Genomic DNA, 24,470 nt, shown 5'->3' on the forward strand with positions numbered 1-24,470 from the left:
CAAACAGACCTTCAAGTTTAACTTCAAATTTCAAGTGATCAACTGAAGCTGGCGGTAAACTAAATATTTTGTTTTGCCTTGGAACTATTAAATTATACTTACCAAATGTAATTTTTATGATACCAGTAACTTTTCATACTTTAAAATTTGATTTTGTTAAGGATTTCGGCAAAATTGTCATGGCTGGGCGAAATTGTCATGTTTGACGGTACTCGATTTGAAATGATGTAATCTGGAAACTTATTTTGGCCCATAATAACGTTATTAATTTGGTAAAAAGGTAATTCATCGTAAAACGACACTCATGTTTTATTTATTGTCTATAACTTATATTCGTATTTCAAAATCGAATCTATGTATTTTCAATTTCAATTTATATTGTCTATGGGCGTGGCGGTCTCCGGATTTTCTCGTATTGCCGGTATTATTTAATCGCGATAATCTTTAATAATCCGTAAGTGAATATATTCTTTAAAACTCGGAAATTCTTAAATACTTCACCGAATTATTCGTCCCGCATATATAAATAGTTATTTTCATACTTAGCGATATTTTTCAGTGATACTCGGCGTCTTTGATGTTGACATTTACATGTTACTGAAGAATACTGTTACCCGTTCAATATACTACATTTCTCACACTTTTGACTTTAAACACCGTTTCCCTTTATAATTTTTATTTTAGAAGTATTTTTGAGTATTATTTATGTTTATTTTTGTTCGAAAGTTTGACACCCAATTTTGACTGATCGTATTCGATGTTTCAAAAGAATTTTTGTGTATTTTCAAGTTCTGGTTATCTGGCAAATGGTCATTAAATCTGGACAATGGCCGATTCTGATGTTTTACTAGCTGGGGACATGGAAGAAGAAACAAATGGCAATGTAAATATGAATGATGTCAGCTTTGAGGTAGATTTTATTTTGTTTATCTTTTGTTTATATTTGTTTTGTTCCCTTTACTTTTCACCGTACCAACTACATATTATAATTTTAGTTTATATCCTCACCTACAAATCTCCCAAATATCTATACTTAATAACAGAAAACCATACCATATTGGTTTTATCTTCAACGAAACACGTACATCAAGATTGCTATGCAAGATAAATGTTATCATAATTATTTTGCAGTGCTTTTTTTTATTTATTTGCAAAGATAAATAATAATGTACTTTTATTCCGACAGTTATTTTAATTTAAAAAAAATTTAACCTCAAAAATATTTATTGTGAATTGACTGGTTAAGTGAAGCAAATTATTTCAAACATACTTGCAATGTCTACGTAAATATTTCATCTGAGAGTGTGGTTTCTAAAAACAGTGTTATCTTGTTAATTATGGCGACCAACAATGCAACTATTAATAAGGTTGAGAAATTATTACAATAATTAGTGTTAAGAATTTTGTCATTACTGTGTAATGGAGAAGCTTTCACTTTCTCTGTAAATATTTTCTATATATAATATGCATTCTAGCTATTAAATATAATTATTGTGTGTAAATAATTTGGCAAAGTTACTTATTTATTTCCGTTATAAACAATGATTAATAATAATAAAAATAATGTGACCTCACTGGAGTTACCCGTGCTGAGCACCCTTAACAATACAGGTAAATGTTGTTTTACGCCGGGGTTCAGTCTCAAGAGACACCGGCGTAAAATGAACACAAATATAATAGAAGAATTAAGGTTAGGTTCCGTGTCAAAATTCTAGGAACAATCTAACATGTTTTTTTAATACATAGCCTATATATATTCAAAATAAATAATAATCTTTTGATATAAATAATGATTTTTTTATAAAAAATACTAACTCACTAGTTAGTCGGTACTAAATTAAATTCTAACACTATTTTTAAAAAAGCATGCAATTTTGTTTGCTTGATTATTATTATTATGATTGTTTCTTTCTTTGCAGAATCATAGCATAAACTACAAATATTTTCATATTAATAATAATAATAAAATAAATATAATCGTACCTTTTTATTTTTCTTAAAAACAAAACTAAAACTAACTCTGAAACAATTTCACACACACAATAGGCTGCTCGCGTACACGGTAATATAATAAAACAACGTGTAAAAGTGTGTCCGCAATTAGAATCACGGCGCCTACTGTCGTCTGGTGTCAGCCGAACCGGGGAATCAACCAGCGTAGTTGTAAATCGGCGTAAATCGAACCGGCGCAAAACGACGTTTACCTGTATACTTAATCCAATCACTGACATAATAAATAGACTTGTTACTTCTGTACTAGCTGCATCTTGAATATGTAAATATTGTGTTGCCCTCAACAATCGAAGAAAAAGAGATAGCATATCGTCGGTGATACTACAATACCGCATAACTTTTTTACCGTGTAACTGCAATAAATTAGTTCTAGGATCTGAGAGCTGTAACTTTTTAATTACTGCTATTTTTACTCTAAATAATGATGGTCGGATATGCTTAGCTGCTGATAATGATGATTTGAGGTGCTGCATTTGATACTGTTGACCATAACGTTTTTCTTGAACGTCTGGAAAAAACTTATGGTATCCGTGATCAGGCACATATGTGGTTCGGTTCATATCTTCATGAAAGAGAATATGCAGTTGTGTTCCAGGGTAATAGCTCATCCAACTTTCAGGTGTCTACTGGAGTACCTCGAGGGTCAGTACTCCGACCACTCCTCTATTTCCCGTACACTAACGATATAGAGAATATTATCAAAGAATGTGGATTGTGGTCTCACTGCTATGCGGATGATACACAGATTTATTTTTACTGTAAACCGGGCAAGAGAAATGTGCTTGTTAATTTGATTAATGGATGCATTGAGAAAATAGGAAACTGGATGGCTGAAAATAGACTAACATTAAACCTTGGCTTCAGCCAGACAACAGAATTTGATTCAGGATATGGCACTACCCGATGTAAGGAGTATCGCTTTACCCACCGTTAAACTACTGGGAGTCTTCCTTAATTCTGACCTTTCTCTCGACGCTCAAATTAGTAGAACGATAAGTTCATGCTTTTACCAGCTGAGACAGATTAAACGCATACGCAAAAAAAATCCAGTTGACGCCGCCCATCAATTAATAAATGCGTTTGTAGTATTTAGAGTCGATTATTGTAAAGGTATCTACGCAGGTCTACCAATGAATAAAATGACTCGCCTAGTCTGTATCGAATGCCGCAGCGATACTTATTTTTGGAATCTCTAAGTTCAGTCATATCACTCCACTGCCGAATTACACTGGCTCCGTTTTTCACAGAGGGTGGAATACAAACTATGTTGGCTTATGTATAAGTCAATGCACAACTCTGCTCCAGAATATCTAAGGGAACTTTGCATTCCAGATGAACTAGCTGATAGACATCTTACACTTAGATCAGCTACATCTATGTCGAGAAGAAAAGTTATTACAGCTGATAGAAGCATAAAGTCTTCCACATCTAGTTGTAAATTTTTAAAAAGTGGAGTTACATTAGCTTTCTTTATGGCTCTTGTACTAGGTACTTATGTCGAGAACTGCAAGCGCAAACCGAAACCATCCGTTACACATTTGTTGTTAAACTAAACACCAAACCAAAAATTTGGAACACTTGAGTTCTATGCGATATAGCTAAAGGGCTTCTCTAGTGAATTATTACTCCGAGGTCCATAATATATGAAAAATCAGTTGATAGACACGCGGTATTACAGTATCACTGATACACATGCAATCATTCATTTAATTTATTTATTTTATATTATTTTAGAGTAACTCCTTACTAGTTGACAGCTGTAAAAAATTTTAAAAATGTACCTAAAAATATTACTGATTTATTTGTTCTATAAGTTGGATTGTATTGACGAATTAAACTATATATCTGTTTTGTTTAGCACAGTGCAGTGCAATTGAATAATTTTTCATTACACATATGCCATATTTTTGCGTATCGTCACGTCTGGTCATGACGAAAGTTCGTTAAAGAATGACGGCACGGTAAGCAATCAACCACAATTTGAATGCCACTTTCTTCGCGCTAGTAACATGTCCATTTCATTATATGTTATTGAATCCAGTGAAATTATTTTCATTAGCTTTTTGAAAACTGTCTGCAATCTTTAATATCGTCATGATCGTAGAACAACGATGCATGTGGTTTTATTCAACTTCAACTTATGCGAAAGCGGTTATCTTTTTTGGCACTTTATGTCACAACTTGATATGTATATAATTTGATACTCGGTTTAGTTATACAGTACTCCCTCTATACTCTGGCACTTCACTTCTCCGGCCCTGCCAGTAATACGGTGTTTTTATACAGGTCTTCCACTTCAATGGAATAATGTAGACTATTGATACAAAACTACAGTAGTACTTTAAGATTTTCATTATTATAGTTTTAGTTTATGTTAACACTTCAATTGCCAATGAACTAATGAAGTGTATAATACAGTATTAAATACATGTATTACTATAAAACACAGCTTCTGCCGTTTAAATGCGTCATTATTAGTGATTTTCAGTAATCCAACAGTGCTCTGGTCCGGATCTACCAGATTACCGAGAAACCACTGTATATACGAGGTGTGTTCAGAAAATAATGGGAATTTTTCAATTTTGCGGATTGGGAGAGTCAAATTGTCAATTATTATGTTGGTATACATAGCCCTGAAGTATGCAACAATTTTCAGCTGTATTCACTGTTTACTTTGTGGCAGCAGCGGACACCCCAGCACATCAATCACCAGTGAAAATGTGGAAAAAGTTAATGAAATGGTTATGAACGATCGCCGAATCACTATCGGAGAAGTTGCTGATGATGTTGGCTCATGCCATGAAATTTTTTAGAATGTTTTTTGGTATGAAACGCGTGGCAGCAAAATTTGTTCCAAAATTGTTGAATTTTGAACAAAAACAGCGATGAATGGAAGTTGCTCAGGTACTCGTTGTAACGATGCCCCATCCTCCATATTCGCCAGACACGGCTCCGTGTGACTTTTTCCTTATTCTAAAAATAATGAGTACCTTAAAAGACTGTCGTTTTACAAGCGTAGGTGACATTAAAAGCCCATCGCTGAAAGAGCCACAGGCTATCCTAAAGATCGAGTTTAAGAAGTGTTTCGAGGATTGGAAGAAGCGCTGGCACAAGTGCATAATATCTAATGGGGGACTATTTTGAAGGCGACAACATTAATGTAGACGAATAAATATATTTTTTTTTCAAAAAATGAAAATTCCCGTTATTTTCTGAACACCCTCGTATGTTATTTTTTTCAAACCTGAAGTTATAAAGCCTTTATATAATCTTTTCACAATCAAATATAAAAGAAAGTCAATGTCGCATTTTTCGCACATCTGTCATTGTTCTACGACCACGACGATATCGCTTATAATAAAACAGTATCCTGTATCCCACTTAATTTTTTTTTAAAATACTTAGCTAATGCGTAGTCAACTTTAGTTTCAAATTTTGTTGTGACTTATGCCACATACATATTTTTTCCGCTGTTGGATACAAGAAAGGATTTATTCACAAATAAATGCTTAAATAAATTTTGGGTTGTGTATTTTTTTTAACGTAACCAAAATAAAACATAAACAGTTTAAGATTTTGTATCGCTTGTATTGTTATTTTAGTCTGTCTGGGCTAGGAGAAAATTAACAGTTCTGTGTGTAAAATGGAACTAGAATCTTGGACAAGTGTTTTCCACTCGATGGCTACTCTCGGGTTAAAATCCCAAAATAGAAAATCGAGCGGAGAAAAGTCCAGCTCATAGTTCAGTGGTTGGCCCATTTGCCTACCATGCATGATTTCCCGGGTCCGATTCTGGGAGGATCGTCATGAAATATTTGTTTATGGGGTAGTTTTTCACTGCAATATTTCACGTTCCCTGGACATGTACCTGAGGCGCAAGGCTGGAGCCTTATGCTGGAAAGATTCAATATTTTGTCCCCCACTCGACAATAGTCGATTGGGCATCTCGATTGCTTTTTCATAATGCTATTCTTGAAAACCCTCCGACAATTTAATTACAAAGACGAATGAGAAAGTGGCAAAACTAACAAATCCGTATTTATCTATGGCTCTCCTGCCACACATAAACTTTTATTGTTTCTTGTCAGACTTCTTCCGTTGAATATTATGTGTATAGAATATTATGAAAAAAATAAAACAACATGTTTTACTGTGACACTGCAACATTTATAATTAGTATGATTTGCCTTTGACATAACATACATCTACATGTTATTAAAAATATTTTGTATTCATTTAATGGATTTTAAAAACATATTGTATATTATATATCTCAAATACGTATTTTGACATTGACAAGCGATAAAATAATTTTAAAATCATGTTTCTAGTAAAACTTCATTTGATAATCAAATAAAAGTTAGTACAGTTATATTTTTTGCACATTCGTTGATACGCCATCATCGTAACATTGATCAGTGTTGTAAATTTTAAGTTAAAATACAACAAAAATACCTGTTTGTAATTCAAACATAAATGCCGAGCATTTTACAAGAAGGAAGTTATAAAGTCGATTGGTTTTCAATCGACTGCATTCATATGGGTGGTTCAAGAATGCTGTCACTCGTCGAATTACGGAAATCGCATACGATTTTAAAGACGAACGAGTCCAGCATAAGGCCCCTGGTCTCCTCGCCTTCCTGAAACAGACTATCGAAATATGCTGCATTTACTTGTTTTTAATTTTAATGCAGTGCCTTTTGCACCATCAGTTGCAGATAACAGTTTGATAACGATGAATCTTTAGAAGTATGGTTAATGTTAAAAGAGATATTGAATTATTTTTGCTTCATTGTCACTCCAATATAAGAAGCAAATTTACTTGAATTTTTCTTCCTCTTATTAAAATCGTGCGAAACAAAGACGTAATATATTTGATAATGTGTTGGAATCAATAAAATATTTGCATTTATTCAGTTTACTGTGTTAGAAAATTTAAAGTTTGATAAAACTTATTAAAACAGCTGTTTGTTGATCTTCGCTTTCACAGCGCGGGCATTTTAATTATGTTCTATTTTGTAGAAGTAAACAATGTATGTGTTCACACCATCCTCGCAGTTGACCACTGAAATTATTCCAACCAAATATTTGCATATTGTTGCTGGTCATGTTCTATGTTTGTATTGGAATTTTGATTTTAAGTATGCAACAATTAGAAATGAATTAGATTCATTTTTAATCCCAAGGAACTTAACATTAGATCAAACATTGATTTGAGTCTTAATATTTATTTATTAAATAAATATTAACACATTGGTTACGGGAACCGAGTAGTCCAGTCTTTTGCTGTTGCTAGAGTGCGGGAGATGACAACACACTTCTTAGTTTCCGATCAGCGGCATGTTGCGGGAAGCTTGTAATGGCATGTATTATGTGGTGGTTAGGAGTGCGATTCGTGGAATCAATTAGATCCAGACGGCCACGTTAATTTAGCACTTGAAATACAGCAGGTTACAATTTTTCTTATTTTGAAAAATAGGGTTCATTTCTATATAAGCTCCCGACATTACTGTGATCCATGTAGATCTGTTGTGACGGGTGTTTAAATGAGTTCTCATCCTCCAATTCTAGTGGGTCTTTAAAGAGCCCGATTGAGTTAAAAGCGAGTGTTCTTATATTACTAAATCTTTTTCTCCTTGCCTTGAAGTATCGGGCTATTAAGTAGGGGCGAGTTCCTTTATATGATCTGATTCAACCCGAGGTTCCCTGAGTTTTTTTGAAAACTTTTTAGCTGGTCTAGCTTTGTGGATTCCCGCTTCCGCTTGCCTATTTTTCTTGGCGCCATGGTGTACCACATAATGTCTCCTTTCTTATAATGTGAAGGACTTTCGGGCAATAGTTGTTCCCTATCAGGTATAAGCACCTTAAAGTGCTTTCGGAAGTTAATTCCATAGTAATGACATCGATGGCATAGCCAAAATTAGATTTTAATCAGGTACTGCTGTTAATTCCTTGTGGTTTTTTTAAATTTAAAATTTGCCATTCCTCAACTCCATTGCCTGTAGAGCATAGTCGTTCCTGCCTCTATCTGTACATGAATGTGTAGAGAATTCAATTGGAGTGTGGAGGGTTGAGCACGTTGCTCCAGTGGCTATGCTGTATGCCATTTTTTGTAAACTGTATAGTGCACCGCTACCTACCTTTTGTTGGGCTTTTTTGTGCTGCTTTTTTTTTTTGGACTTTTCCGATTAGTGAACTGAGTGATCGATATGATTAGCTCTGATGTAATGCAGTCCCAAACTTTAATAATAAGCTATATTAATGCACGAAACAACTGCCCAGAAAATTAACAAAAATGTTCAGTAACTAAAAAACAAAGATTTGTTTAGTATATTTTCCAGCAAGTGGTAGCGCATAATGTTTTTTTTTCTTATTTTAAATAAGTACTTGCGTTCTTATGATTTACGCAAATAAATTCAATTTTGTTGCCCCTTTCTTTTAGTCACAAATAACCATGTTAGAAAAATGAGAAACAAGTTGTGGTAGAGCGAGGTTTGAACCTCAGACCTTCTAATCCGGAGTCTCATCTCAAATCGGTTCTAGGTCATGTTATGTTGACTATTTCTCGATGTGATTTCATTTTAATTATGAAATCCAAGTACTCTTCAACTTGTTTATTACATTTTGAGTGTAAAAATGGTTAATGTTCACCAGGTTTAAGGCATTTGCACTGATTTATAAAGAAAACTCAATAGTGAAACAGGTACCTACAGCGGAGTTACCAAGCGAGTGCCTTTATGTGAGTAGGCGACCCAGAGCTGGACACTATTAAGACCCGTATGAGGGAGATGGAACAAGAGGTGGAGAAGCTCTAGCAGCTGCAGACAGAAGTGGACAAGCAGCTCAGCTTATCCTGCCCCGGCATTACTTACGTATTATGTTTACAGCAGAGTTACTAAGCAAGTGTCTTTATGTGATTAGGGGTCTGACAAAGGCATAGGACTGGAGAAAGTAGGCGACCCGGAGTTGGACGCCATTAAGGCGCGTATGAGGGAGATGGAGGAAGAGGCGGAGAAGCTCAAGCAACTGCAGACAGAGGTGGACAAGCAGCTCAGCTTAGCCAACCCTGGCATTAGTCAGTATTTACTACCTTTTTAAACGCTCTGGATGTTTCTGATATCCTACTGTAGATTTACTGAATTTAAATATAGATGTGTATAATCAAACGGTTCCCTAAAATACTCAAAGCTTTTCTGTGAATCGTACTTTGCTAATAATTTATTTCTGCCTCTGATCTTTATTTTGTTTTAATTGTCTTTATTGCCATAAACCATGATGATTTTGCACTGGCATAGTATACATTGCGTCAAATCTAGACTTTGTTATAAATAATATTATGTCTAAATAAAAATGTATTATTTCGCGGGGTAATTACTGCAACTAGGTAACTTGAAAATCAGCATTCGTGAGTTACGCAATAAAAAAGCATTTTTTATCCTCCTCCGTGAATGCTAAAAATAGACTAGTTATGCATTCAAAGACTTGCCTACTTGTAGCAAGATGTAAATATGTGTTTAGTTAAAAATGCTGATTTGGAAGTTACCTTATTGTAGAAATTATTCCACGGTTTTTTTTAAAGTTTTTTTTTGTTTTAAAGACATTTCTTAATGTGATCACTTTTAACTTAAAGTTAGTACATTGATTTGTTAAATATGTTTCATAATTTTAGATAAAAAGAAACTAATGTTTTATTAAAAGTAATTAAACCAAAATGTTTATTTTATAAGTTTTCTAAAAGGCCATTGTGCAGTATTTGTTAATAGTGTATATCGTGGGTATACTGGCAATAAACGTTCAACTCGAAAATATGCAGATTTGACTGAATAATGCAGTTTTGTAAAGTTTTTAACGCTCTAAACACAGGCAAAACACACCAAGTCATAAAATTTTATAAATCTGTAGTTTTAAAAATAAATTTAAGGTTAAGTCGTATTCCAGGTATTTTATTCAGGCTAAAAGATTTAAATAAATTAATATTTACTTAATATAAAATTAAGAAACAGAAAAATTAAAAACATGTTCTTAAATGAGCACTTAACATCTTACTATGTTTAAATAAGATATAAAAGAGTAAAATTGGATCAAAACTTAAATGCTTGAATTCTCAAAACAGGGATTTGAGAGTTAAAAGTTTTTTGCCAGAATACCCACGAATAATAATATTCTTCAGTATTTTTATTTCAATAATGTTTCAGTTTGTCATGTTTTAAATGTACCTATTCTTTTTTTTTTTCATATTGAAGAAGTAGAAATTACATGAAAGTTGGGGTTTTTTGCTCCAGGTATAAAGTATATTTTTTTGTATCGAAGAAATAAAATCTTTTTTTTTGTGATGAATATTGCACGATTGGTCCCTTTTAATTTTCTGAAAGTTTAAAGGTATGACAATATAGTTAATTTTGTTTATATAGCAAGTCCCCTGAACATGTCCCTCGAGGAGAAAGGCGAAGTGGATAACCGTTCTGTGTATGTTGGTAACGTGGACTACGGAGCCACTGCTGAAGAGTTAGAGGAACATTTCCACGGGTGTGGATCCATCAACAGGTAAATTACACTATAATTTTGCATAAAAAAATACATTTGATAAATATTCTTCGAGAATTAAATCCAAGGATTTGGACATACGCTGAGAAATGTCTATTATTGACTCATTTATAAGTCCTAGCCAGTCAGGCCGTGAAACGTATTTGTACTTGTGGCACTTCTTTCCAAAGGTGCTGTATTTGTGTTGCAACTCCTCGTATAATGGATATGTAATCACGAAAATAGCAAATAAATATTCATATTCCTTTGGAATGTCTCCCCTAAGTGTGTGGATTTGATTTTTTGAATGCCTCCACCCTAAAAAAAGAGCAAATTAGAGACAAAAGCAGTTAGGAAAACCTTCAACTTAGAAAGAAGATTATGCAACAAAAAATCAGGGAGGAAATGGATATATATAGTTGGATAATTTATAAAGCGCCATTTTTGTGAAAATCACCTCAGGGGCGCTGTACAATTAATAAATATCCCAGTACGTCTTGCAGCTACAGAGCGCATGGACGGTTGGGATTCTAGTTCCTCGTTTTCAATTAAGATCAATCAAAAATTATAATAGATAGGAGCTAGATTACAGGACGTCTTGCAGCTACAGAGCGCATAGACAGTTAGAAATTTAGCCCCCATTTACACATTTTAAAAATTGACAAATAAATTTAGTGTATTACAAAATAATAATAATATGAATAGTAAAAAGGAGTAAGATTACAACACGCCTTGCTGCTACTAAGCGCATAGACGATTGGAATTCTAGACCCCGTTTACAAAATTAAGGTATTTTAAAGTTGATATATTCTCTATGGGTGACCCACCTAAGGAAGATAAATGATGGCAAACCGCAAATCTAAATATTGTCAGTGATAGCAAAAGTGACATATTATTTATGTATTCTATTTGATTTGAACTTCTTTGACTTTATTTTTGTTATATTTAGTATTGTCATTCTGTTTTCAACAAACTATACATTAAATACACAACCATGTATTTATCTTACTGCGTGAAACAATTGAATTGCGCCCACGTAAAAAGGCATAATATCATACAAATATTAAAAAAACTGTTTTTTTCAAATGTAAAATGGTTTATATAGCAATGAGGTACCGTTGTCAATCACGGAATTTTGTGAAATAAGCATTGTTTTATTTATTTTTTTAATTTAAAAATTAACCTAGTACAGCGTCGTATTAAAGTTTTTGCTGAATTATTAAAAAAAAACAAATAATGTGTATACCCTTCTATGTCGGCATAATTCAATATTTTTTTATTACACATCTGAGACATAAGTCCCAACTCCATGGGACTCAAAGTCCTGTGTTGAGTTGGGACAAGCAATTAGTTGACACGGACATACGAGTATATCGTCACAAATATTATTGAGGATCAGAAACACAACAAATACATGGCTCATCAATATGTTAAACAGTAAACTCAAACATTCGGGAAATCATCCCGGATTTCCCACTAAAATTCCTCCCACTAAGGAAAATCCAAATTGATGAATTTTTGTTTAAATGTCTTTATTCGGAGATCCATCAAATCACATTTCAGCCTTAAAATCAGTAAAATCTAGCTAAAGCCCTAATGGACTGACTAACCTCGGCTCTATTCCCTTTTCGGTATTTTTAGCGGAGAGTTGCCATCGAGTGGAAAACATTCACCCAGGGCTCTGATTTTTAAAATAAGTTATTTTTGTCCGCAGGGTGACCATATTATGTAACAAGTTTGATGGGCATCCCAAGGGCTTTGCTTATATAGAATTCGGTGATAAGGACGGAGTACAGACTGCCATGGCAATGGATGAATCACTTTTCAGAGGAAGGCAGATCAAGGTTTGTACACTTTTATTTTAATCATTTCAATCAGTTTACGCATCTCAGATTTATGTATGAGGTAAACAAGTTAGTTAGTACCTCTAATGTGGCTATAAAGTTCAACCCATGGATTTAAATTAACAAATAAATACCAATATGGATAGATGTATATTTTTAATATTCAAACTAACATTATTAAGCGTCACTGAGAAATAGCTTTTTATCTCACTCTTTTTGTAGTTTCAACCTGAGAGACAGCGAGCGGGTATAGTCTAGATTTTAATTCTTATGCACCTACAGGTATAAAATCCACATATAAAATTAATGTTTGAAGTCTTAACTTTGTGATTTTCCATCTCAAATTATTAGTGTAATGTCACTTTTTTAGGCATATTGAGTTTTATATCACCGGATTTGTCTCGATGAAATCTACACTCTGACAAAATATGTTATGTCTTCGTTTAATAGTGTTAAAAATATTATCCGTGTCACTTTATATGTCTATTTTTCTATTTCCAAAGATGGCAAATTGAGATATGTCACAATAATACATACCATCTTTAGAAATGGAGTAATAGTTGACAATTTATGATACGTCAAACACACATTCTGTCCTTGTTTTAGATGGGAAAATATGATATGTCAAACATATCTTGTTTTGTCAACCGTTATTCCATTTCTAAAGATATGTTTCTGTTAAAGATGGGTAAATACGGTATGTCAAACATATCTTGTTTTGGCGTCTTTGTTTTAGAAGCCAAAATATTGAAAATTTTCAGCTTTTTGTGTAAACACGCCATGGTGAAAAATAAATCCTGGAGATATAAATGTTTAATGCATCTTTTAATAAACGGGTTTATTTAAATTTTACTATGGGGTAAAATGAATTTATTAGATCATAAATGCTATAATGTGTGTATTTGTTTCATTATTATTGATCAGACAACTGATACATACCCACGAAACCATCATAGTACCTTTGAATTGTTTGAATAGATGAGATTTGGAAAAAATATCCGATAAATAAAATTAATGGTTTTTACTTGAATACATATTTTTAGAAGTACTTTTATTGGGTGCATGCTAACTTTGAAACAAAACCCCACAGGGCTTTAGTTGATAAAGGTCTAAAAATGACATTTAACTGCATTTTTAGTAGAGTAATTTGATTATTGATATAACCAGGTAATGCCGAAACGAACAAACCGTCCCGGCCTGAGCACGACCAACCGCTTTCCTCGGGGGTCGAGAGCTCGAGGCCGCGGGATCCTCTCGCGGGGGGGACACATGGGCATGATGGGCTTCCGACCCACGCGCCGTCCCAGGTAACCACACTCACATTATCTATATATTTAGGAAATATAATACTGGTGGTTGGATACTATAATTATTGTTCATTTATATACGTTATTATTTTATGGGTGTTATTTTATTTCTTTATACCTTCCTAAAAAAGTGGATTTTACCGAGTTACGTTTCATTTTGAACAAAATATAACTCAGAGGATGTAACGGTTTTACGTGGCTTAATTTACAAGTACATATCGTGGGGTAATTACTACGACTATAGTCCTTAAAATATTACTTGATTGAAATGACAGCTGTCAAACTAATGTCAATAGTGATGGGAAATTACTGATCACTGATCATGTACCGATCAAATCGATTTTATCAGTTTTTTCATGCAAACATGAAACTCTGTTTCCAAAAATTTATATAAAAATGCAAAAACAAGCCTATTGTAGTGCGTTTAAGACAATTATTCACCAAAAAATTAGACAATTAGACTTTTTTCATGAACATCAAATATTTTTTATTTTATTCGATCAATTTACATTGATTAATTTGTCCCATCTCTAACGTTTTTTGTAAAATGATGTAACCTTGTAAAAACATCGTTAATAATTAGGTTTATTTTAGTTTTTTTTGTTTTAAAGCTGATTTTATATATTTATGTTGATTGTCAAGTATTGTAATAAAAAAAAAAATTAGCCTACCAGATACTAATGATTTTTCGTGTGTCAATATAAATCACTCCTTAGACATTACTACAAAGTTATGTCGTCACTTTTTCTGATAACTGTCATTCTAATCAAGCTATATTTTAAGGACCATAACACATTTTTATCTTCCTCCATGAACGTGGAAGAAGCTCGGAATGTATGCAGGATAGACATGTGTGGCGGTCCATTCTCTCTGCTTACCCCTACAGAGAAATGGCGTTATGATAGTAGTAGTAATTTTAATTATTAAAAGTTGCTTTTATTACGGAGAAACCATTGACATATTGATACATAGACATGCCCTGAACCTTAAAATATGACATTTAATTCATACCCAAACGCGTATTTAGTCATTCTTCAACCGAATCAAAACGAAAATGCCTACTTGTGCCATGAAAACGTGTAAAAACCTTTCAGATAAACATTGTCGAAAGGATTGTTTAACTTTTCATTGGTAAATATTTGTTCACGAGTGATTAACAAAACTTGAAACAATGAATGTTCAAATATAAATGCTTATTGAAGAAGAAATGGACTTAAGATTAAGAGTCTTTAACAGGCACCGGTTTTTTCATTTTTTTTTTTCATTTTAATACATTTATTGGGTACATGGGTATTGCCAACTTTAAAAATGAATAAAATTGCTATTCTTTCATTTTAATTGTATTATTTTACTCTATTTTCTTACTTTAAAAAAAAAAATCTTTAAACTACTTTTATCTGGTTTTGCTGAGTTTTTTTCTTCATAATATTTTTCAAAGCATCAAAAACAAAATTATACATGTTCATTATTTTATACGCATACAGTATTATGTCTGTACTCTTTTTATTTGATTATTAATTAAAACTAATGACCTGATGACAAACTATTATTGAATAGTTTATCGGGACAAAGTATATTTTAATACTTGGTTTTCTTTATAATGTATTAATATTGTAATGTGTATATTTTATTGAATAAAGACTATGAAAAAAAATAAAAATTAATGGATTAGAAAATCAATAAAGATCAGTAAAGAGACACCAATTAGTATGTTATTGAAAAAAAAATCACATGTATATGAAACTTTAGTAACATTTTAAAAACCCATTAAAGAATAAGTGGGACACGGAAAAAGGTACGAAGAAATAAAAAATACCCCTATATAATTAATATGCTTTATTTTCAATGATTTATTAACAATAATAATAGTCTTGCTGAACGGTTTCAGAATACAACTGTTACTTTGTCAACTAAATAAATCTCCTTGACATTAAGCCTTGCAAATGCCATGTAAATTTGCAGAGATGGAGAACTTTGAGAAAGGAGTGTGGATGTCTAGGCATTTACTGGGCTTACGACCTGCCATTGGCTGGTTGATCGCTTTACACTCTGTAACATTGTGCCTATGTTTGAACATCCACATTACGAATATCCACATATGAATATTATTTAATAATAATAGTATTGCGCAAAAATAATAAAAAATAATTGCTTATGGTGTATATGTCGCTGCCAAATTGTTAAATAGCCGCCGCTAGGACGACTAGGCTGTTCATCAAATGTAAAAAAATATAATCCTGATTCAATTAAATGGCTAACGGACACTTAACCAAAATGTTAAAGTTAATTGTTTTTTAAAAATTAAAAACTTTCATTTTAATACAAAAATATTTTTTTATTTTTATGTGAAGTTAGGTTAGCTTATAGGTTGGGTTAAGTTTAATAACAAATAAAAAATATTATTAAACTTTTTATTTTATTTATTAAACTCAACCCAGCCTAACCTAACCTAACCCGGCGACTTTTGGTTCAGCCATTTCCAAAGGGCTAGCTTTCAACCAGCCAACATGTTAAACTTTGAGCTATCTTAATTCATTGAACAAATGACTTAGCTATTCAATTGAATGCTGGCATTTAATAAACAGCCAGCCATTAAATCGAGTGGCTGATTTAACAATTTGGCGGTGACATGTATATTATACTTTTATAATTAAAGTGGAACAGAAAATAAATTATTTTGATGATAATAATTAAGTTTATTTATTTTTTATATATATACTTAAAAACTCATTTGCAATATATCTTCAGTAATAATCATTGGTTTTGATGTGTTTATTCAAATAACGGTAGAGAAAATAACACAAAAAATAAATTTACAACATTTTAATTCATCGCAACAAAAAACATTTGTTCACTACACTGTTTCGACATAAACTGAAATATTTAGATGTTTTTTCGGTCCCCCTAACATTGACATCAAAATTCCTGATTAGTCTGTCCATTCAAATCATTTATCATACATAACGTATTTATGATTTAGAATTAAAATGTTTTAACGCACTATATTCATTAAATAGAACATAACTGCATTTTATTTTATTTGTCTTTATATTTATTCTCTACTGTGGAAAACCCGTCTAATTTTCATTTTCAATGCAAATTTCATAATAATATTGTTTGTGTGTAGTGTTAGCTATTACGTTGCATGAACAAGTCGGTAGTCGGATGGCAGAAGGGACCATCTGTAATTTTCAAAAATGTTCAGGAGAGCTGAAATACGTCTCAATTTTAAGACTTTAATCCACAAACTAAAATATTTTAGTGTTGCATTTTAATTATAAATTACCATTCTAAATAACGCTGATTTAAAAAAAAAATCTGCGTGTATTTACTAAAATATTAATTAAAACTTTTGAAAACTAAAATATAGACAAAAATACAGATGGTCCCTTCTGCCATCTGACTACCGAAGTAATGGGTAATATTTATTGTTTAACCCTTTTAATCCTAGCGTATTTTTCATAGAATGTTTGTAAAATCCCAATCACTTTTTTTAAACAACAAACGGTAGTTTATACTTTATTTTTTATCTCAGTTATAATACCTTTTGAGTTTTGATGAATTTTGTTAGATTAGTGTGTTTGAAATATTACCTTAATCCCAAAGTTACAAATAAAAACATACAACTTAAAACCCTGTACGAAAACATTGAGAATGGTGATGAGTTAAAGGGTTTACTCTCAGCGCATGTATCTGGATTCCACTGTTCACAAACACATTGCAAAATCTATCAAATACTTCATTTTGGGTTCCAACAAAGTGTATTTAAATGATTTATCGCTCCATCAATATTAAGGGCGCCTAATGAGTTCATTAATTAATATTGTGGTCTGTTTTGGATTTATTAAAGATGAATTTTGGTGCTGGCAAAACAATAAACGTCATATAACAATATTGATAGACTATAACATTTAATAGGAATTTGCCAATGTCAAATGTATGTGTATTTGAAATGCAGGAAAAGTAAATTTGGTCTCTCATTATTTGCCAAACTATATGTAGTTTGTTCAAGGTAGAAACTGTCGGCTGAAATAATATTGATATTATAACATAATTCTATAATCGGAATATTGTCCAAATAATTCACAATCTCGGATTATGTATCTGTGCTAAATGTCACAGTGTATTCACTTTTCTGGTTTAAAATGAACTTTCTTTATTAAAATAGTGTGAAAAAAGCCACTTGTACTGTAAAGTATTATTTTATTTTACGAAAGAAGAAAAAGTTCTTTCTATAAGAAAATATTAGAAATTTATTAAATGTATATAATGTGTATGTTTAGTCAAATATGTAAATCAAAATATTTATTTAAAGCTTCTTTAAATATTTTCTGTAAATTTCAATTTTTTTGTATCAGAGGGGTTGCTTTAGTAATGTGACTCTACAAAAATATGTGCAATATAATATACTCAACTGTCGGAGCATTTAAATAATAAATACCCCTGTTAAGTTCCAATTTACTTTCTAGTATACAAATGATTGGAACTTTCAATTAATTATCTCTTTATAACTACTTTACTATCAAAATGGTCACCTTTTTGTTTTTTGTCCACAGTTACGGAGACATACCGATGTATTATTGAAAATTTAAAATATTCCCCAAAGTATGAGTTTTTATAACCCAGCGTTAAATTTCAAAGGTTCTATCAACACGTAACGCATATTTGAGTAGCCACAAGTTCCCGACCACACCTTGTATCCTTACTGTCGTCTACTCGGATGGACTTATGTGTTGAATGTATATTATTGTTTATTTATATTTAGAATATTTATTTACATATCACATTATTGTAATACTTGTATTATAAAATTATAATGTTTATCTCCAGTCATAGAATCAGTCGAGATAATCAAACATCAGCCGCATCACATTGTTTCGATGGTCCTAGAATTGTTTTACGGCCGAGGCATAATTTTGAGTTTGTCCAAATGTTATTAGGGAGTTAAGACTAGCATATTGCAACACTTGAAAGAAGGTAATATGCCAGTCTAGGCATTTAGGGCCCTAAATGCCCAGACTGGCATATTTTCTTCGAAAGGTAATGTATAATGTGTCGGTCATTTTTGAATAATTAAAGTTTTTAAATTCCAACTTAAGTGTTAATGTTAGTAAAATGATTTGTGATACTCTTCTGAATAAATGCATTTTCCAATGGTGCTATGTTTATACAGTTTGTAGAATGATTATGTAGAGAGGGCACATAATATGTATGTATGTATGTTTGTTTGTTTGCAACTGGCACTCGGCCATGTTGACAACACGTGTACGCAGTGACTAGTGACATAGACAAGTGCCTTGTGCCTGCGCACACTTAATTGCGAGACTATATTGTAGTTCACGGTCTCCGGTGCCGAGGGGAGACCGATTATTGTTACGACGGTGTTTATATTTATTTGGCAATTCCTTTAAACACTGTATAATGAAATGCTGAATCTCTGCATGTTTGTAAAACTATTAAACAGCATGAAATATTTCAACTTTTAATTTTATAATAATTATACACACTTACATTGGTTTTGATTGTATTCAATTGTTTTTTCTTTTTGGCACTCGAGCTTCTTTATATTGTTCACTATAAATAATATAAAATTAGCTTTTCTCGTACTGTTCCTTATGAAGCAAAAGTACTTTTAACAAGTTATTTATTTAATAAATGCTACACTTTACTAATGAATTTAAGAAGGAATGCCTCATACATAGACTGAACACTGTTTATATTGTTATTCGTTGGTCTTTTGAATAATTTATTATTTTGTTATTTTGATTTAACATGTTGGTTGTACGATATTTGAAAAATAAAGTTGCGGTTTGAAAGTAATCTATGATTTGTTCTTTCACTTCGCTTTTAACCTTCTCTCTTATTTTTGTGTACAGTGTAGCTGTATCGTGACTTCTATTTATATTCCTATCAACGTAAAAAATATCCTCAAAAAATATTATATAAAAAAAAACAATGTAAAGAAGCGCCGTGTAAAAAAAATGTTAATTAGCGCTTATATTATTAGAAAAAAAATACTTAATAATACAATGCATGTATTTTTAAAAGAGGAAAAAAATGGAATATGTAAAATCAATAATAACTGGACGACTTCAAAAAAATATTGACTTGTATGTAAAGGTAAGAAGGACACTTCATAATTCATTCATACACATCAAGTAACCAACTACCGCAACGGAAACTCTGGAAGTGCAGTGGACGGACTGATGATGACATTTCGAAATTCAAAAAATAAACATGATTATTCAAAAATAAATTACACACGCCTTTTTTATAAAACTACACACATAAATAATATAAGGATTTTGGTCACCTATGATCACAATGACTTTTTTATGTTGTCAAATGAACACTCGATAAAATACTCTAAATCACCTTTTGATGGATGTTGAACATTTTAAACTGCACATTAATAATAAAGGAATTTCTACAAATATAATGTAATTTTGTATCTATGAATCATGAACAACCACATGAACCCCGAAACAATATGTTGCAGTAAGATCTTAATTATAATCTATGGCAGTGCTTTCACTTCAAGCTAATTCAAGCAGATTGGAACAAGACTTCATTAAAATACAATTTATTATGTTATCGGATTTTTACACCTTATTTTAATAATATAAAATACTAAAAAATATTATTGTATTCAATATTTTTAGACGAGGAAAAAACACAAAGAGCCCTCGAAGTGTTTCTAATAAAGAAGAAAACAGTATAGAGAGTGTGACATATTAATGTTTATTTTTATATTGCATTCCATAGAAATAAAGTATTCCGTAAAGGTTCCTGTGTAAGAATATTACTGTAACTGTATGGGATTCTTAAATCTTTGTAGATGTGTACACGATTCAATCCTCGGGGGATTCTATCAAGAAATGTTGAAATATCTCTATTCTATACAAGATGAAAGTATATTAAAGAGACCCATTCTCTTATTTGAGTACACTTAAAAGATTGAAAATGCGGTCAGAATAAAATTTGTTAGTAAGTGTGGTACTGTTTACTCCAAAATGTCATTTACATTCTTTTGGAAGTTTTCTAAAGAAAAAGGTTCTTAATGTAACAAATGCTTATAATCACACAATAACCCATTCCACCATGAACATAAACACATAATACACTCTTTAACTTTGTTAATATGTTTTTAAAGTAGTATCAGGACTAAAAACGCATACAAAATAAAAGAAATGTATTTTGGTGTGGTAATTATTTATTTTACAATATATAAACAAATTTTAAATAATTATTTTCATGAATACAGTGCATTTTAAATCAATTTTACGAACAAACGCCAGCATTGTGATTTAATACCAGTATTGCATCGCCCGGAGATTCTCATGTTAACTTCAGTTAATGTTATATTTCCAAACGATCACATTAATGTGTCTGCATACAAATTAACTAATGCAAACAACTCTGGCTTTGCGATTTCTACTTCCTCTCGAAGTATAATTACATCGGATCGATAAAAATTAATATTGGGTGTTCTCTGTTGACAGGTCCTATAGACGAGGAGCTTACTACCTTCCCTACTGACCTCAAGGAAGTACCGCTATCAGGAGACATTACTAGTTGCCGACTACCGGTTGTGTAGTGCCCCTGACTTGCGTATTTAACAGTACGCGTGACTATTTCTGTTAACTTGTGTGAATCAGTGACGGGATGAATGAGTATTGCCAATAAAATGGTGAAAGTGGTACAAACTTTTAAACATTTCACATTTAGGAAATTGCATTAACTTAACTGCACCCGACGCTGCAGACACAATTCCATCTCTCGGAGTCAGAAAAGTGTAACTCGATTTGGACTATTTTACAAGAGAAGCCAAAAACAGATTTTAAAAGAAGTAAATATTTTAAACAGATATTTTTAAAAACAAATGAGATGTTAGTTTTAAAAAAAGGGTAAAATTTTTACTTTTTGAACCAGTTTTTGGGCTCTTCTGTAAAGTAGGCAAAATTGAGATACGTTTATCTGGCTTTAAGGGTTGAATTAAAATAATTATCTTTTTTTTTTTTTTAATTTTGACATAATATTAGCTTAGAATGTTTCATAAATTGGTGTATTTTATTACTTTCAACATTGATACATTGGTACATACCAAATGCTGTGTTGGTGGGATTTTCTGTTGGTGTAGTTTTCATATAAACAATTATTGTGAAAAACTTGGCTTGGTAATTATATTGGAAGATTTTTTGCAGGTTCACAATGTATGTAATCGATATAAAAATTAGTGTGTCCCCAAGAAAATATTTTAATTATTTCACTCACGAATTCTGCAATGACTACAATATTATGTTTGTATTTAAAAACCGTAAATAGTTTATAATATTTACAACTACGACATGAATATATGTGCAAATTCAATATTGTTGATACAATAATAATGACCTTTCTATTGATATGTTCAGTTTTGTATATGTACGTATTTATACATAATTTACATTATTGATCGTAATGATGTGCCCATCTTTGCAATTTTACATTTTTACAATATTCAGTATTCTTTTTGACCCGAAAATTTATATTTGTAAAAAAAAAATTAAACTAAATAAATTAGTTTTACATTTGTAGTCTGCTAGATTGTGAAATTTTCAATATTTTTTGTGCCGTAATTTGACATACACATATATATTACTGCTTTACCAGATATCGATAATTGTAAAATCTATCGCACTAATATATGCTTTATATTGATGTTCATTTATTGAAAAAAAATCATTTTCAATTGATTCTTTGTAAAAAAAATCTGTATTGCTAAAATTAATGTTCAAAGTAAACCAATATCCATAGTATACAAAATATTTTGTAGAATCATTGTCCTATATTATCCATAGTTTATAAGAAGTTGATGTATTATCTTTGTACACGAAGCTCTCAATGAATAACGCAATAAAGGAAAATAATATGGCAAAAAAATGCGACAAAAGAAAACGTCGTCAATGAATTCTGAGAGCTTTGACACGTAACGTCATTTTTGTACGCTTCAATTGTATAGAAGTATATTTGTCACAAAGTCCGATGTAATGTTATGTGAATATCCATATTGAGTGCACCTCTATAACAAATGAAAAAGTTTTCAGATAAAATAAGATTATGCGGCCGATTTGATTTACAAATGAAATATTACATTTTGTTACGAGACCACTTGAATTTTTTCAGAGCACTGCTATACTAGGAAGCGCAGATTCTTCCGCATTCAGGGCTGGTAGAGAGTCTTCAGGATCGCACTGCAAGTGTATTTATAAAAACTAAACGGAAGGATATGTGATAACTTATAGTAGTGCTATAAATAAATTCAAGCAGTCTCATAATAAAGTGTTTTATTCAATAAATTAAATCATGTAATTCCACAATGTAAATGCCGATTTAAAAAATAATGACTTATTTGATTCATGTGATAGTGGAACTAATTCGTCATTTAAACTTTGACTTTTAACAAAAATAAACCTGGAATCTATGTATGTACATATGTGAACAAACTCGCAAAGGCAAAAGTAAAATGATGGACGCATGTTTACGAGAGATTAATTGTACGTATGAAAACATGGGCTAGTGATCATTTCCATGCATATGCCCTGTAGCCATCATGCGTATGTATCACATGTTCAACATCCTCGTTATTTGTCAGATACAAGCACAACACGTAATGTCACGGGGTAATTACTAGGACTAGCTAACTTCAAAATCAGCATTTGTGAGTTAACCACTTGAAACACATTTTTTTATCCTCCACGAATGCTACAAGTAGACAAGTCATGCATTCAAATCATCATAATATGAAATGAATAGTGACTTGCCTTTTTCTAGCATTCACGGAGGAAGATACAAATGTGTGTTTATGGTGGGTAACTCCAAAGTGCTGATTTCAAAGTTACCTAGCTGTAGTAATCATTCCACAATATATAATTCTTCTATCTTCTACAGAGTACTGGTAAATTTTGTGTAGGATAATCTTTTTGCCATTAATTTGGTGAATGGAAAGTATCATTTGTTTTACCTTGAAAACAGATCAGTATTAAATTTTCTTAAACGTCATATACATGCATGAAATTAAAACATAAATTTCCTGTGCATATCATTTTGTAGGTAATTTTCTTAGCCACCACAACCAACGTAGATAGAATAAGTCAGTCATATTTCTATTCTCTATGCACATGTGTTTTAATTTAGAGAAATGTCAGGAAGTACACATACTTAATACATTATTTATTTATGTATTTATTTTCACAGAAAAAAAAAAAATTCTTTAGTTTCTACACAAAGCAGCGCCAATCTGTAATCATTTCAAATCTTCTAACACTTAAATTGATTTGTAATAGTTTTCATTAATCCTTTTATAGTTTTTTTTCCTATGAAAGCTTTCCTCAGCTGATTAGTTAAGTAATATAGTATAGATGGCATGAGATTGCATCTAAATTCGTGGCATGTTATTTATCAAACACCCATTTTGTCTTGTGTTTGCTGAGTGAATAACCTGGTGTGATTTTTCAATAATTAAATCAACTAAATGAAAAGGCACAACTTCTTCCGAGTTTTTACACTTTGACAGTGTTTTTTTTTCTTCGTGCGAAAATAACTATTTTTAATTTGATCACTTATTGCATATTGTACATGAATTCAGTATGTATCCCCCGGAAAACAGATAACCTGCTCAATATTTGGGATTTTCAGAGTTGCTATGCGTAAGTTGTGAGTATCACAATATTTTGTTTTTTGGAATTTACGTCAGTGTCTGCTTTTGGTACAAATTTTGACACTTTTCAATACAACGGAATAA

General features: G+C 31.7%; 1 protein-coding gene across 2 annotated transcripts; it reads left to right on the forward strand.

The window, feature by feature from the left end:
- Window positions 1–364: 364 nt before the first annotated feature.
- Window positions 365–22,587, forward strand: Pabp2 (poly(A) binding protein nuclear 1). Of its 2 annotated transcripts, none has more exons than XM_088234832.1 (7): window positions 365–454; window positions 790–910; window positions 8,935–9,088; window positions 10,425–10,557; window positions 12,251–12,380; window positions 13,548–13,687; window positions 21,190–22,587. In XM_088234832.1, exons 2-7 carry the CDS (start codon window positions 827–829, stop codon window positions 21,224–21,226), a joined length of 678 nt encoding a protein of 225 aa, XP_088090958.1. In that variant the 5' UTR covers window positions 365–454; window positions 790–826; the 3' UTR covers window positions 21,227–22,587. The 2 variants fall into 2 exon arrangements, with proteins under 2 accessions (XP_088090958.1, XP_088090961.1); XM_088234835.1 differs by lacking the exon at window positions 21,190–22,587 and adding an exon at window positions 18,244–19,507.
- Window positions 22,588–24,470: the final 1,883 nt, after the last annotated feature.

The sequence above is a fragment of the Micrasema longulum genome, unplaced genomic scaffold, assembly GCF_059751315.1.
Source record: "Micrasema longulum isolate JH-2025_06_02 unplaced genomic scaffold, ASM5975131v1 h1tg001292l, whole genome shotgun sequence".
NCBI lineage: Eukaryota > Metazoa > Arthropoda > Insecta > Trichoptera > Brachycentridae > Micrasema > Micrasema longulum.

Coding starts and splice junctions, on each gene's coding strand:
- Pabp2 (XM_088234832.1), top strand. CDS start 827: ATGGCCGATTCTGATGTTTTACTAGCTGGGGACATGGAAGAAGAAACA. Junction 9,089..10,424: donor CTTAGCCAACCCTGGCATTA/GTCAGTATTTAC, acceptor TTGTTTATATAG/CAAGTCCCCTGAACATGTCC. Junction 13,688..21,189: donor CGACCCACGCGCCGTCCCAG/GTAACCACACTC, acceptor CTCTGTTGACAG/GTCCTATAGACGAGGAGCTT.